Source organism: Stigmatopora nigra, chromosome 9 (genome assembly GCF_051989575.1).
Source record: "Stigmatopora nigra isolate UIUO_SnigA chromosome 9, RoL_Snig_1.1, whole genome shotgun sequence".
Classification (NCBI taxonomy): domain Eukaryota; kingdom Metazoa; phylum Chordata; class Actinopteri; order Syngnathiformes; family Syngnathidae; genus Stigmatopora; species Stigmatopora nigra.
In genome coordinates, this window is record NC_135516.1 from 12,911,618 (window position 1) to 12,928,196 (window position 16,579).

General features: G+C 36.6%; 1 protein-coding gene across 8 annotated transcripts in view; it reads right to left on the minus strand.

Annotated features, from left to right (window-relative positions):
* Nucleotides 1-673: 673 nt before the first annotated feature.
* pde1cb (phosphodiesterase 1C, calmodulin-dependent b) overlaps nucleotides 674-16,579 on the minus strand; it is a 49,040-nt gene continuing 33,134 nt past the window's right edge. For all 8 annotated transcript variants that reach the window (XM_077724689.1, XM_077724688.1, XM_077724692.1 and 5 more), the window contains 15 exons: nucleotides 16,094-16,207; nucleotides 14,574-14,756; nucleotides 13,256-13,322; nucleotides 13,005-13,121; nucleotides 11,257-11,397; nucleotides 9,684-9,784; nucleotides 8,695-8,823; nucleotides 7,453-7,554; nucleotides 6,641-6,761; nucleotides 6,465-6,546; nucleotides 5,619-5,739; nucleotides 3,693-3,868; nucleotides 3,385-3,579; nucleotides 2,377-2,439; nucleotides 674-2,112 (listed from right to left, as the gene is read on the minus strand). In XM_077724689.1, coding sequence (XP_077580815.1) covers nucleotides 2,093-2,112; nucleotides 2,377-2,439; nucleotides 3,385-3,579; nucleotides 3,693-3,868; nucleotides 5,619-5,739; nucleotides 6,465-6,546; nucleotides 6,641-6,761; nucleotides 7,453-7,554; nucleotides 8,695-8,823; nucleotides 9,684-9,784; nucleotides 11,257-11,397; nucleotides 13,005-13,121; nucleotides 13,256-13,322; nucleotides 14,574-14,756; nucleotides 16,094-16,207 — 1,732 coding nt within the window. In that variant the 3' untranslated portion in view covers nucleotides 674-2,092. The remainder of the gene's footprint in view (nucleotides 2,113-2,376; nucleotides 2,440-3,384; nucleotides 3,580-3,692; nucleotides 3,869-5,618; nucleotides 5,740-6,464; nucleotides 6,547-6,640; nucleotides 6,762-7,452; nucleotides 7,555-8,694; nucleotides 8,824-9,683; nucleotides 9,785-11,256; nucleotides 11,398-13,004; nucleotides 13,122-13,255; nucleotides 13,323-14,573; nucleotides 14,757-16,093; nucleotides 16,208-16,579) is intronic.

Consider the following 16,579-nt stretch of genomic DNA (forward strand, 5'->3'; position numbering starts at 1 on the left):
CATCCCTAGAAACTATATACATATATCATATACATATACAATATACTATATACAATATACATATACATGTACATATATTATATATTATATACATATACATGTACATATATCATATATTATATACATATACATGTACATATATTATATATTATATACATATACAAATACATGTAAATATATATTATATACATATACAATATACATATATGTACATACTAAATACAATGTACATATACATGTACATATATTATATATTATATACATATACATGTTCATATATTATATACATATACAATATACATGTACATATATTATATATTATATACATATACATGTACATATATCATATATTATATACATATACAAATACATGTAAATATATATATTATATGTAAATGTAAATATATTTTATATAGATATACAATATACATATATGTACATACTATATACAATATACATATACATGTACATATTTTATATATTATATACATATACATATACATGTACATATATTATATATTATATACATATACAATATACATATACATGTACATATATATATTATATACATATACAATATACATATATGTACATGTACATATACAATATATGATATACATATACAATAAACATATATGTACATGTACATATACATATTTAAATATTATATACATCTTTTAAAAAATCGATTTGGCCTTAATATCAAGATATTCCATTGCACGATTCTCGTATTGATTCAAAATCGATCCTTACATTAGTATTTTTTTTCTATGGTGGCTGAGAGTGATTAGTGCATTGCCTCACAGCTCTAGGGTCCTGGGTTCGAATTCAGGGTACGTCCACCTGTGTGGAGTTTGTATGTTTTCCCTGGGCTTGTGTGGGTTTACTCCGGGTACTCCGGTTTCCTCCCACATTCCAAAAAAAATGCATGGTAGGCTGATCGGACACTCTAAATTGCCTCTGGCTTGGTGTCAGCTGGGATAGCCTCCAGCACCCCCGCGATTCTAATAAGGATAAGCGGTTCAGAAAATATGATAAGAATAGGGGGCTGCACTTCTACTGTGTCCGCTAGAGGGCAACAGTCAACCACTATGCCCTGACTGAAATATGTGGACAGCTATTCGTGCTTGGACGCACGGTGGCGCTGCTTCCCAACTTCACTCTTATCTTTTGAGCTATCAATTCTTTATGAATTATTTTATTACAATTTTTTTTAATATATTTAGACATTTTGACTAAATAACTATATCTTTAGAAACAATTCTGAACCAAAAACTGAAAAATTGATCTAATAAAGGCCATATGTTGTACAAACAAACGAGTACTGAATAATAATTTCATATCCATTTCGATATTTTTTCCCCAAAAAATATACCAAAAAAAACGTAGTATTTAATCGAAATGACCTGTGTGTTTTAATAAAAATCCTATTGCCAGATATGAGGCTACTATATATGTATATGTGCATATCTATATATATACATACATACATTTTTTGACCCTACAAATATCTACCCAAAGTACAATAACGCATACATACATACACATTAATACGGGTAAAGAAATTGCAAATACTGCCCAATTTTCTTCACCGCGATGAAAGCATGTACATTTAAAGCCAAAGTGGAATTTTCCTACGCTATTTTCAACAAAAAGCGCCGCCAGTATTTGCAGTGCGGGGTAAAAAAGCAGGGCAGTCAAAAGATGCTTTGCTACGGCACCCCCAAACACGCAAGAAGGCATTGAGAAGGACACAAACACGGAATATTTGTCTGTTTGTTTCTAAATAAAAGACAAGATTTTACATCAATTGCACAGGCTTGTGTTTGCATTCAAAGCTTGACAATAGAATGAATGAACGTGGCTTCCTATTGGTCAAAAAAATGTACATTAAACTCTGGTGGAAATGATAGCAAAGCGTATATGTAATGTCGTTAAGTCGTAGTAGTAGTAGTAGTGGTGGTAGTAGTAGTGGTAGTAGTACTATGTACAGTACAGTCCAAAGAAAAAGTCACCAAGAAGATACAAGAAGGGAAAGAGTGTTCCTGCAGAGGGAGCCAAAGTCCAAGAGTTTGGCTCCGCCCCTTGGAGTTCATTCCATAGCAACCTCCGCTGCATCAACGTTAGCGAGGAAAATATGAAGAGCAAAAATTATAGGATGAATAATCCTGATAAGAGTATAAATTCATATTTGCGTGCACTAAAAACACTGTAATTACCTTGTTTCATTTTTATTGTCACTATTTCTTATGTATTTATGTGTGTACTCTATGGTGAAGGGTTGAAAATTGGTGTATTTTAACTTTACTGGGATATACAATTGTAATGATGAAAAGTTTTGATATTTTTGTGTTGAGTTTGTTGGTGTTAACTCACCATCAATGACTGTGTTTTTTGTCTCTTGGCTTCCTGGAGATTCTGGACCTCCAGACAAATCCCCTGAGAAGCCAAAAGAGAGAGAGTGAGTTAAGAAAAAAGATAAAAATAGCCCTTAAAAGTTTCCATATTTGGAATGGCACTTTGATCTGGAGACGTCAAGACTACTTATCTACGCCGACTACTTATCTACGTGGACTACTTACCTACGTGGGCTACTTACCTACGTGGGCTACTTACCTACGTGGGCTACTTGTCTATGTGGGCTACTTATCTATGTGGACTACTTATCTATGTGGAGTACTTATCTATGCGGAGTACTTACCTATGCCGACTACTTATCTATGCCGACTACTTATCTATGTGGACTACTTATCTATGTGAACTACTCATCTATGTGAACTACTCATCTATGTGGACTACTTATCTATGTGGACTACTTATCTATGTGGACTACTTATCTATGTGGACTACTTATCTATGTGAACTACTCATCTATGTGAACTACTCATCTATGTGGACTACTTATCTATGTGGACTACTTATCTATGTGGACTACTTATCTATGTGGACTACTTATCTATGTGGACTACTTATCTATGTGGACTACTTATCTATGTGGACTACTTATCTATGTGGACTACTTATCTATGTGGACTATTTATCTATGTGGACTACTTATCTATGCGGACTACTTATCTATGCGGACTACTTATCTATGTGGTCAACTTATCTATGTGGTCAACTTATCTATGTGGTCTACTTATCTATGTGGGCTACTTATCTATGTGGGCTACTTATCTATGTGGGCTACTTATCTATGTGGACTACATATCTATGTGGACTACTTATCTATGTTGACTACATATCTATGTGGACTACTTATCTATGTGGACTACTTATCTATGTTGACTACTTATCTATGTTGACTACTTATCTATGTTCACTACTTATCTATGTTGATTATTTATAACGACAATAAAGGAATTCAATCCAATCCAAATTTACCGTTCTGTAGCGAAGGACTTTTATGGGCGGCGTTCCCCGCTACGCCGGCTTCGGTCTTAGACTCCGCCTCCTTGCCGCTAGCCTCCCGTCCGCCATCTTTGGGCTCGGCCGAGTCGTCCGGGACATCCTGTCGGGGCTCCATGGCGTCTTGTTGCGCTCGCTCCTCCGCCTCCCTTTTGGCTCGCTCCTCTGCTTCTGTAATGAGTTAGACAACGTCTCAAAAGCGAAAACTTTGAATATTTGAATTTTTATGTCAATTGCTGCAAAAAAATATAAACTAGGGGCAATTGACCGAGTACCTCACGTACCTTTGGTGGCCTGAGTTTTCCATCGCTCCCTATTTTGGTAAACTTCTTCGTTCCATAGAGCCTTGAAGTTCTTAATGTCCACGGTCAGCAGGGAATTGGCGCCTGACGAGCAACTGTCAGAGGGGGCGCTCTTCACACTGTGCCGCTTGGCTTCTTCTGAGCTAATACTGTTCAGACTGGTGACAAGACAACAGATGCTAACCATTTTTTGCGTAACATAGTAAATGACATCAATTGTTGTTGTTGTTCTACAATTTCAATCGTTTTGGCATTGTCTTATTTTTCGATACCGTATTTTCCGGACTATAAATAGTATTTTTTTTTATTGTTCCATTGTATTTGTTAAAAAATTGTGAGTTACTAATATCGAGCGACATATATGAAATTATTAACACATTTTTTAAAACACTGAGCCACAAGAGGGCGCTCTAGGCTTGTCCAGATCATATCATAACCTTGAAATTTATAAAAACAACTCAGCAAGGATGAACAAATATTTTTTATCACTTTTTTGGGGGAAAAAATTAATCCAGCATGTTTTTAACTCATCTTATTTTTTTATATTAACTTTTTAAATGACTTTCTAGATGACATATCGCCTTTATTTTGGCTTTCATCAAATAAATCCCCCCGAAAAAAAATGCAAATTATTTTTTTTTTGTCTTTCATGATGCATATTAAAATTTTCTACTCCTTCCACAACTTATTGTCCGAAAAAAATACGCTATTCGCTCCCAAATGCTACTTCACCAAGCTTATTTGTGTCAGAAAACATAACAATAAACAACCTTTTCCTACTAGCTTGCGATTAGATTCTATCGCTCTCTCGAAACCCCCCCAAAAAACATCAATAAAATCGATTACTACACGTGAGGTCCATCATGTGACATCCCTGTGATGGGATTAGAAAATATGGGATGTCAGCGGCTTTCGAGAAGAAGATGGCAAAAGCAAAAGATGGGAAAAGATGGGAAATGGCCAAACGATCCACCAGATGATTGGCTGACTGATAACAGCCCGGTCAGTGTGCGATTTCCGCCCGGATACAAGTGACCCTGCCGCTCCTCCCCGTGGAGTAATGCTAATGGCAGCTGCTGATAATACCGATAAGCCATCTGATATTGATGTGTGGCCCGAGGGGAGATTTTAATAGTGGCTTTACAACTGTGGTGTCCAATGGGCGGTTCGCGGGGGGCCTGCAGGGCGGCCATTTTTTTTTTTTAGTTCGGTCATGCTATACTGTATGGACAGAATTGAATGCCATTAATTTTTTTGAGAAGGTCGCCTCAAATTGAGACGTTTGCTTCATTTCCTATCCGCAATCTGATTGGTTCATTGCCAAAACGGGGCCTTCAATGGCAGCCAATGAGGAAGCTTGGAATGATTTAAAACCAACAAGGAGTTTTTTTTACTAGTTTAAGTTAATTTTTGGGGTCAAAAGTAAACGTGTCCGACCCACAAAGCAATTTGAGTTTGACAGATGTCAAAGTGGCGGCCCGGGGGCCAAATCTGGCCCGCCGCAACATTTTGCGTGGCCCGGGAAAATAATTGAGTGGCGACTTTCTGTTTTAGGATCAAATTAAAATGAACATTATAGATTTATATTAGATTTCCTGATTATCTCCCTTTTAATTTAATCATTGTCATTTTTTATTCTATTTTTTCTGTTTTTAGTTCAAAAATCATTTTGTAAAATCTAAAAATATATTTGAAAAAAGCTAAAATAAACATTGTTTTAGATCTAGAAAAAACTGGAATATTCAAGGCATTTAATCCAGTTCTTTTAATCCATTTATATTAAAAAAAAATCTCAATATTATATCTAAAATGGTTTGGCCCACATGAAACCGGTTTGACGTTAATGCGAATCCACACGTGGGAAATGCAACGATCCCCAAAACACCGTTTTAACTCCGGAATTCAAACCTGGATCGCCGGAAGCACGCCAGACCCGAGCGCGAAGCTTCATCGATGAGCGGCGTGACGATACGCTCCATCATGTCCGTCAGTACGGTAAAGGTGGGCACCACGATGAAGTCGATGAACCCTGCACACCCAAATAAAAACACATTTGCAAATTAGCCACGGTCCATCTTCCAATTAAAAAATATATAGAGAACAAAAACACCTGAACTGGAAGAATATTGTCAAATATGCAAATGCAACCTTAGTCTACATAATCTTCCAAAACAAAGCTCCTCCTCCACTACAATATTTTGTACCAAAAAAAATCCAACACATCAACAATGGCTGGCTCTAGAGGTGACTGTGTAGTTCCCTAGAAAAAGCTGCTTTGGATATGTTAGCACTCTTTTTGATAGGAACTACACAGTCACCTCTGAAGCCAGCCATTGTTGATGTGTTGGATTTTTTGGGTTCTTGAGATGACCGTGTAGTTCCCTTCAAAAAAAGTGCTAAATTAGCCAAAAAGCACCATTTTCTGTTCATACCTGGAACTCAAAATATCCATTAGCATTGGGAAACTCCCGTCTATGAACATCTTGGCCAATCATCTTAAAGCCTGGCTGTTAAATGAACAAAATTGCCATTACTGGAGCTAGCTTAGCTCAAAACAGGAAAAAAACATATTTTGTGTGTTATTTAATATAATTCCTCAGTTTGGGATTGGGACTCGGTATGGGAGGACACACAACGGTGACTCGGACTGGGACGTGAAAAAAAATGCCATTGGGACATCTCGAGCCAGAACTCAAAACAAAGCAGGGTTGCCAGGTCAACTTTCCCTGACGTCAACAAGCTTTCGTGACTCACCGATCTGGGACTGCGCCACCAACGTCGACTTTCGGTCGCAAAGCGGCGAGAAGGAAAGGCCAAGTTCGGCTTCTTTGTCACCCTTGGGGAACACAAAGTCAGTTTTAAGGACCCCCCTGCTAGCATTTGGCTAACAAATGCCTTTCAAAAGCAGCTTTTCCGTTAAACGGTTTTACCTGACGAAAAAATTCTTCCAGCAGAGAGGTGGTCCAACGGTGGTGGAGGTCCCAACTTTTAGCCGGGTGACTGATGTCGGCAGTGTGTAGCAGCAATGAAAGCGCCTTAGGCTTATCAATGCTAAAAAAAAAATCAAATTCCATGCTGAATCATGTCAAAACTATCCAATGAGTTAGCAAAATTTTGACAAACTGTTTAAGTCAGAATATAAGACGGTGTTTTTGGAGTGAGATAAGACTGAAAAAAGGTCTGTCATCTTATATTTGGGGTCTAAACATGATATCTTAAAAAGCAAATACTTTGATGGTTAATGTGGTTAATGCAATTTTGTTGTTTTATCACTGTAGAATGGTTTATTTACATTTCAAAAAGCAAAACTGTGGCTATTTACATTTGTGTTGTGGCTATTTTTATGTGTTTTGGCCAGTTACATTTATGTTTTGGCTATTTGCATTTGTATTTTGGCTCATTTGCATTTGTGTTGTTGCTATTTTTAGGTGTTTTGGCTATTTATATTTGTATTTTGGCCAATTTGCATTTGTGTTGTGGCTATTTTTGTGTGTTGCGCCTATTTTGATGTGTTTTGGCAAGTTACATTAGTCTTTTAGCTATTTACATTTGTATTTTGGTTTAATTTGCATTTGTGTTGTGGCTATTTAAATCTGTGTTGTGGCCAATTTGTACAAGCTAGTTTTTTCTTTCGCTAAGCATTTGAAATTGTTGCAGAAATTTGCAATTGTGCTTTTTCTCCTTTGCAAAGTACTCTTGCTGGTTGTACTGCTCAAAAGACATTTTTCTTGGAACAACTGACCTTTCAGGCTGTTGCAGAAAATTCTTCATAGCCTTCACTTGCTGGAAGTGGCAGGACATGTCCGTGGCTAGCACCATCTCCACCACCAGAGCACGTAGCTCCCTATCAAAAAAAAAATAATAATAGAAAACTTGTCACATCCAAACGCACTTGGACTCAAAAAAAAAATATAAGGAATTAAAAGCTTGCAGGCAGCCGGTACAGACTTGGAGAGCTATTTTTAAATGTCTTCCTTTGACAGGTTGGTGCTATGAAAATTGAATTGGAGCTGTCTGCTTGGATGTATTATCATGCTTTCACTGAGTGCACAAGTGTTGGACCCTGAAAGCACTTGTCATTTCCCCGCAGAACAAAAGGTGACTTCGCCATAAATGTGTGCCGCCGGAAGGTCGCCGAAGGTCGCCGAAGGGCGCCGACTCTTATTCATTCAGATTTTACAACTGCTTATCCTCAGTAGGGTCACAGGGGGTGCTGGAGACTATCCATGTCCAGTAACAGTTATACTGAGCGTTTGTCTGCTTGTAATTTATAATATTTCTCATATACATATGATTAATATTTCTCATATATACATATAAATGATTAATATTTCTCATATACATATGATTAATATTTCTCATAAGCATATGATTAATATTTCCTCATAAACATATTATTAATATTTCTAATACATATGATTAATATTTTTCATACATATGATTAATATTTTTCATACATATGATTAATATTTTTCATACATATGATTAATATTTCTCATATGCATATGATTAATATTTCTCATATGCATATGATTAATATTTCTCATATACATATGATAAATATTTCACATACATATGAATAATATTTTTCATACATATGATTAATATTTCTCATACATATGATTAATATTTCTCATACATATGATTAATATTTTTCATACATATGATTAATATTTCTCATACATATGATTAATATTTTTCATACATATGATTAATATTTCTCATATGCATATAATGATTAATATTTTTCATATACATATGATTAATATTTTTCATATATATATGATTAATATTTCTCATATACAAATAATTAATATTTCTCATGTATATAATGATTAATATTCCACACATACATAACATATAATGATTAATGCACACATATATAATAGTAGAAGAATAACCCCAACACGTATGCTCGTATCTCAAGGCAATGACTGGTATGTCAAGGTACGAGTGTAGTAATTCCATTCGATTTTCCACTGACCTCCAGTCATCCTTGGAGAGGTTGTAGAGGATGTTCATTTCATCATCGTCCTGCAGAAGGCGGTAGGCGGCGCTCACGTGGTGGCTCTCCAACACCGAGCGGTCGTTGTAAAGGATGGCCGTGTCCGACCTGGGTTGGGGCCAGAAAAAGAGTCCATTTGTGTCGGTTTACGAGTGTCGCCTTACATAACCGCCTCTCCTTTTAATCAGTGTCGTTAAGAGAGATGGCTCGGAGGAAATTGTGAAAGGAATCCTTGGATTTTTACACTTTTGCTGGGTGGCAATTTCTGTTAATGTCAAATATTATATACACTTAAGTTTTTGGGGGTAACTACAGCCTGAAAACACCATATAACCGTGACCGGACGTTTGGTCACCCGGACGTTTGGTCGCCAGGACGTTTGGTCGCCCGGACGTTTGGTCGCCCGGACGTTTGGTCGCCCGGACGTTTGGTCGCCCGGACGTTTGGTCGCCCGGACATTTGGTCGCCCGGACGTTTGGTCGCCCGGATGTTTGGTCGCCCGGATGTTTGGTCGCCCGGATGTTTGGTCGCCCGGATGTTTGGTCGCCCGGATGTTTGGTCGCCCGGACGTTTGGTCGCCCGGACGTTTGACCGCCCGGACGTTTGGTCTCCCGGACTTTTGACAACGTGAGTTTACTGTTGAAGCCAGCTCTCAAAATTATATTCACCCGGGCGACCAAACGTCCGAGTACCACCTACGAAAAAAAAGTGCGACTTATAGTCCAGAGAATTCACAAAAAAGTGATATCATTGTGAAATTAGCATTAAAAAACACATTGCGTTTTTGTAGCACTTTTCTCTGAACGTCCTATTTCTATTTTTCAGACTCCACAGTTCTAATTTGTGCTTTTTCGGGGTCTTATTGCCGCAACGGCGCCCCAGGCCGTTCTCGCCTTTGCAACACGAGGTCATCGATTTCGCCGTACGAGGCAGGGGGGCGGAGCAATTTTGATGACATCATCCATTACCTTGTCTGAATATGAAAGTTGTTTGTGGTCCCCGTGTGTTCGTAGTCGTGCACCGCCGCGGCGAAGATCATGGCGAAGATCTCCAGCTCCGTTAACCAGTGCTAGGTTCAAATAATCCGTGACCACGAAAAAGGGAGGATGATGATGATGATGATGGCGTGGAAATGGAAAGGCAGAGGACGGAAAGTGGAAGATTGCATTACAATGATGTGTAGGAGGGATTCCATTAGGGTGGGATGAATGGAAAAAATGGGGGGGGGGTTGAAAAACGGGAGTACAAAAAGGAAAGGTTACACAAAAAATACTTTTATATTCGGATGACATATTTTTAACCTGTTTTTTTTTTGGGGGGAACCAGTTCAGACAAGGCTACGTTTTTTAAGGGAAATATTGGGTTCTCAAAAGGGCGACTGGTTTTGGCTCATTCGTCCAGTCGTTAAAAGGATGGACGCTCGATTGGACTCCGAGTTTACTGACATTCACGGGCTGAAAAAAAAAATGTAAAACTGCCAAACCTTTTTTGTGCACTGCTGCACTTTTTTTTCTATCAATTTTCTATCCCAGGTCACATTTTTTTCAGCCTCTGTCGTCAATGGCTGCCATTTTAATGCGTGAAGGTGGACATGAGTATGTTCAGTTCAAGGACGTATTGTAAAAAGAGCCGCTGTTTAGGATTGAGATCAGTTTGCAAGGGTGACTCTGGGTAAAAACATCCTTATCAATTTCCAACCCTCTGAGGTACGCAAAATGTGATAAGCGTTGCATTTTTTCAGTGTCAGTGCAAATGGCGGAGCTTGTTCGCTAATATGAGAGGAGTCGTGACCGGACGTTTGGTCGCCAATCTTTTGGTCGCTGGTCAAATGGTGACAGAGAGTTTAAATTGTTGAAATAAGCTCTCAAAATTTGATTCATGAGAGGGAGTTTAATATTGAAGTACTGTTTAATATCAAGTGCTGTTTAATATCAAGTACTGCTTAATATCATGTACTGTTTAATATCCAAGTACTGTTGAGTATCCAAGTACTGTTTAATATCCAAGTACTGTTTAATATCCAAGTACTGTTTAATATCCAAGTACTGTTTAATATCCAAGTACTGTTTAGTATCCAAGTACTGTTTAATATCAAGTCCTGTTTAATATCATGTACTGTTTAATAATCCATGTACTGTTTAATATCCAAGTACTGTTTAATATCTAAGTACTGTTTCATATCTAAGTACTGTTTAATATCTAAGTACTGTTCAATATCAAGTACTGTTTAATATCTAAGTACTGTTCAATATCAAGTACTGTTTAATATCCAAGTACTGTTTAATATATAAGTACTGTTTCATATCTAAGTAATGTTTAATATCCAAGTACTGTTTAATATCTAAGTACTGTTTAATATCTAAGTACTGTTTCATATCCAAGTACTGTTTCATATCCAAGTACTGTTTCATATACAAGTGCTGTTTAATATCAAGGTACTGTTGAAACCAGCTCTAAAAATTATATTCATGAGAGAGAGAGTTAAATATCTACTGTTTTCAACAGTATATCTGGAGGTACCACTGTGTTGTGTTTACTTACCACCATGCCGGTTTTAAGTAGGAGGTAATGAACAGTCTGTGTGACATCAGCAGCATGCATCAAGTTGTGGTAGGGATTTTTATGCTTGCCATATCCCACTTCCAAGGCTTCCACAAATGACACCACTGCAGAAATTGGGATCTGGCAACCCAAAAAAAAGGACTAAATTAACACTAAAATCTCACCAAAACCGATTAAAAAAAAACTGGATAGGGGCTCTCAAAAGGACCGGACTTGGCCAGCCTACATTTACAAAGACCAAAAACTTTTCAATCTTATTTCAATGCAAAAAAAACATCGTCTTATATTCGGGTTGACATGATATGTTTAAATTCTTGTACAATTTTACGCATGGGAAATAATTTTGTTTTTCTCAGTCATGTGTTATGTTTTTTATCTGCAAAAACGGTTATGTCAGACATCCCTAGGTAGAAGAGAAAGACATTTTTTGATTGATACAATGTTTTATATTTTTTGCCCAAGGGCAAGTAAGGATGATGCCGTGAAATGGATTGTGCAACGTTTGGAATGTGGTTACATATTCATGCCAGCTTCATTGGTTCCATCCGTCACACTCTTCATGCTGTCACTATTTGGAATGCAAGTACAGAAAACAGCAACAAAAACAACAACAAAAAAATGGCTTCTCATAACTAATGTACTATACGGATTAATAGAGTCAATTTTGCACAAGAGCGACCAAGCCAAATCTTTCTTGATTTGTTTTGTGAAATACACTCTGTATGTTGTTTAGGAACTTTGATGCTGTTATATTTGTAGTTTATCACAATTATGTATGAATTTTAGATGTAATATTTGTGCATTTATTTTTTTTAAAACATTTTCTCAAAGATTTTGTATTTCATCTACTTACGAAATTAATTGGTGTCAGAATTTGTTTTGTAACTTGATTGTTTTTGTAAGTAGAGTAGTACTTTATATGTAAAATTCTCACAATCACTCTACAGTCCTAAAAAACACAACTATCATTTAAACACTATAAAATATGTCCCAATTTTGTAGAAAAGATGCGAAAAACGCAGAAAAATTAGAAAATTATAAGAAAATGATTGATTAATTTAACGAAATTAATGCCCCAACATTTCCTATTTATTCAGGGCATTTATTTATACAAAAATACCTCTACTTACGAAATCAATAGGTATCAGAATTTGTTTCATAACTTGAATTTTTTTTGTAAGTAGAGCAGTACTTTATATGTAAATTCTCATATTCGCTCTCCAAACTCCTGAAAAAAAACTTCTACTAACTAAACACTATAAAAATGTGTCCTAATTTTGGAGAAATATGACAAAAAAATGAATTAATTAATGTATCTAAATGAATAAAACGCATATAAAAACATTTCCTATCCGCGCCATATGAAGGAAGCTAACGTTAGCATCCGAAAACCCTCAAGAAAAAAACAATTCTTGCATTTCTAGCATTTGTTTTTCATTTTCTAGTTTTCCAATATTGTTAATGTTGATTAATTCCATCTAATCTACCTAAAAGTAAACAACCCGCTAGCTCAAGTCGCGTTTTATTAGGTCACAAGATTAATTAGCAACATTAGCGCTCACCCACGGATCAAATGAAATACGATAACCCGGAGGGAATGCCACAAAAAAAAACAGATTTGTTTCATAATAAGATCAAAACGAAACGACGACAAAGCCTAAACGGGTTCATTAGTTAATCACAATACCTCAACAAAAAAAAATAGGCAAACAAAGAAGCTTTTTTACCTTAAAACGGCTGATCAAGTCGTATCTGGTCAGTAATTCATAAAAAATGAATTTAAGCGCATGGTCGCCGCTGGCTTCGTTCAAAGCGAAGACGTCAAATGACCATTTATCGACATTCTGTAAAAAAAGACAAACATTTTAGGATTTTGGAGATGTTTTTCCGCCAAAAAATGACTTCAACAAAGCAACTTAGCATGTAGAAAATGTGTTTTTTCTTATCTACTTGTTTTTTGGGGGTTTTGTATTAATACCTTAAGCACTGACATAACAGAAGGGGGGTAGCTGAGTCCCACCAAATTGGAGGTACGGCGGTACATCCTGTGTAGATAAGATAAAAACAGAAATAAATTGAAAAAAGACAGCACCCCGCTGTAAGTAAACAAAATTGACCAAAACGTGCCATATGAGATCGCTTGAGGATTTACAGAAAAGCACACAAAGTAGCATTTTTGCTTTATATTGCTTTTCAGGCCATTGTTTTTAGTGCATTATGTTCCGTTTTTGCAGATATTAAACGCCACGTGGCCTAAAGATCATAATTTTTGTCGTTAAAATAATCCGTCTCAGAATAAAACACAATGTTGTATTCTGATTGGTTTTGGGGGAATTTCCAGGGTGCTTTAGTTGAGTTTTGTTGCTTTTTGGGAGATTTACAGGTCACTTGTTGGTTTTAAGGTATTTTAAGGTTCCTTGAAAATAACGGATGGCGCCATTTTGATGAAAAAGGTCGAAAAAATGAATGTCAAAACAACAAAGTTGTATTTTGATTGATTTTGGCGGAATTTCTGGGCTGTTGTATTGTAAGGCTTTTTTCTTTTAAAAACGACATAGTTTAGTAAGGCTTATTTTCTTTAAAAAACTACAGAGTATAGTAAGGCTTTTTTTCTTAAAAAAAACGACATAGTATAGTAAGGCTTTTTTTCTTTAAAAAAACGACATAGTATAGTAAGGCTTTTTTTCTTTAAAAAAACGACATTGTATATAGTAAGGCTTTTTTTCTTTAAAAAAACGACATTGTATAGTAAGGCTTTTTTCTTTTAAAAACGACAGTTTAGTAAGGCTTATTTTCTTTAAAAAACGACATAGTATAGTAAGGCTTTTTTTCTTTAAAAAAACGACATAGTATAGTAAGGCTTTTTTTCTTTAAAAAAACGACATAGTATAGTAAGGCTTTTTTTCTTTAAAAAACGACATAGTATAGTAAGGCTTTTTTTCTTTAAAAAAACGACATAGTATAGTAAGGCTTTTTTTCTTTTAAAAACAACATAGTTTAGTAAGGCTTATTTTCTTTTAAAAACGACATAGTATAGTAAGGCTTTTTTTCTTTAAAAGAACGACATAGTATAGTAAGGCTTTTTTTCTTTAAAAAAAACGACATAGTATAGTAAGGCTTTTTTTCTTTAAAAAAACGACATTGTATATAGTAAGGCTTTTTTCCTTTAAAAAAACGACATAGTATAGTAAGGCTTTTTGCTTTGGATGGACAAAGTTGGTGTTTTTTTGTTTTTTGTTTCTTCACCAAATACCAGATCCTAGTTGACTTCACGCAAAACCAGATTTGAGTTGTACCTCTCCACAAATATCCCGGCCTGAACGGCATGAACGATGCTCCGGAAGCGAGGCTTCTCCTCATTGCGTCGCAGCATCAGACCCATCTGGCGAGTGAAGGTGGACGCCAGCCAATCCCGCACCTCCGACGGCACCGACTCCGATTGGATGTCGCTAAGCTCATCTTCAGTGTCCACCAAGCGCCTAATAGGACAGAAGGGGGCGGGTGGGTGTTGCTTTCAGCTGTCCGACAAAGGCGATCAAAAGCAAATCCCGCTGTTAAACCATCCAAAACATTGCATATTACATAACGCCGTTTCATAAAAAAAATAAAATACTTCCAATCCAGCTGCAAAATGTCATTTTTGGCTCAAATGGACGGTCAAAAAACACTGTAACGGCCACATAACATGCTCAAAACATGGCAGGATTTCGCTAGCCGCCATTGCTGGGCGCCCTTAAACCGCTCGCGTCCACGTGACCAAGAGGTTTACATAATTATAATTCCATAATCCTGGACATATCTGGTACTCTGGACCTAGAATCAACTGTTGGTATACACAGACATGTTCTCTCACCTGAGTTTATCCCACATTAGAGATGAGAGGTTTTACGATAAGCTGCGATTAGCGAAAATAATACCAAGCTAGTAGTATTAACGTTTTAAGTAGTTATGTTTATGGCTGTATTAAATGAGGCATTGACAATTGTAGTTCTACAGGTTGATGATGGTCAGGTTTGACTTTGTTCTTTCATTTTCTGTTCCGCCAAGTGGGGGTGCTGGAGACTATCCCAGCTGACTTTGGGCAAGTGACATGTTTTTGGGATGTGGGAGGAAAGCGGAGTTACCCGGGAAAAAAACCCACCCAAGCCATGGGGAGAACATGCAAACAATACACAGGAAGGTCCAGACCAGGGATCGAACCCTCGAGAGCAGAACTGCAAGACCATTGCCCAAATCACTCCACCACCAGGCTGCCAGTTTTACATGGTAATTTTTTTGTCATATTTTTTTAGTTTGTTTGGAATATTTAGTACTATTTTTTTAAGTTTGTTTTGAATTTTTAGTCCAATTTTTTTAGTTTGTTTTGAATATTTAGTCCTGTTTTTTTTAGTTAGATTTGAGTATTTAGTCCTAGTTTTTAGTTTGTTTTGAATATTTGTATTTGTGTAAAATTCAGTTTTACATAGTATTTTTAGTCCTATTTTTTAGTTTGTTTTGAATATTTGTATTTGTTTTCCAATTCTTTTCCATTGGCTTTGTGCAAAATTCAGTTTTACATAGTATTTTTAAAGTATTTTTTTGAATATTTGTATTAGTTTTCCAATTCTTTTGCATTGGTTTTGTGTAAAATACAGCTTCACATAGTATTTTTTAGTCCTATTTTTTAGTTTGTTTTGAATATTTGTATTTGTTTTCCAATCCTTTTCCATTGGCTTTATGCAAAATTGATAAATATATGCCCATGATTCCAGTCTTTAAAAAAGTCCCCAAATCTGAAGCCCATCTAAACCCATTAAGGAACATGAAATGGACTGACCTGGTCTCCTCAACGTAGACCGACTCGAGGACAGACGCCGCATACTCCAGGTTCTTCTTCAGATCGGCCAAGGAAGCCTCGCCTCTCTCCAGCTGTTTGACCAGACATCTTAATCTACAAAAAAAAAACATTCAACAACCCAATTAAAACCCACAAATTCATCCATCGTTTTGTCGTGAACAAAGAAACAAAGATTAAGAAGTTAATTGGCAGGAAATCGCCTGTTGTGGAGCCGGAGGGTCATGTGATCAGTCACAGTGATTGCCAAGGGAGGCTATGACGCGGGTTGCTAAATTATTAAGAGGAAGGCTTTCTGATTAGCTACCCTGACAAGTGGCCATATTTCGTCCATCTAATGAATGGCGCAAGACGTTTATTAGACGTTTAAATATTGTATTTACTCGCATATAAGCCGCCTTGACTTTAAAAATGTGACAGATAGGCGGGGTCAGCACAAGATACGATAACATATAAAAAAGTGCATCC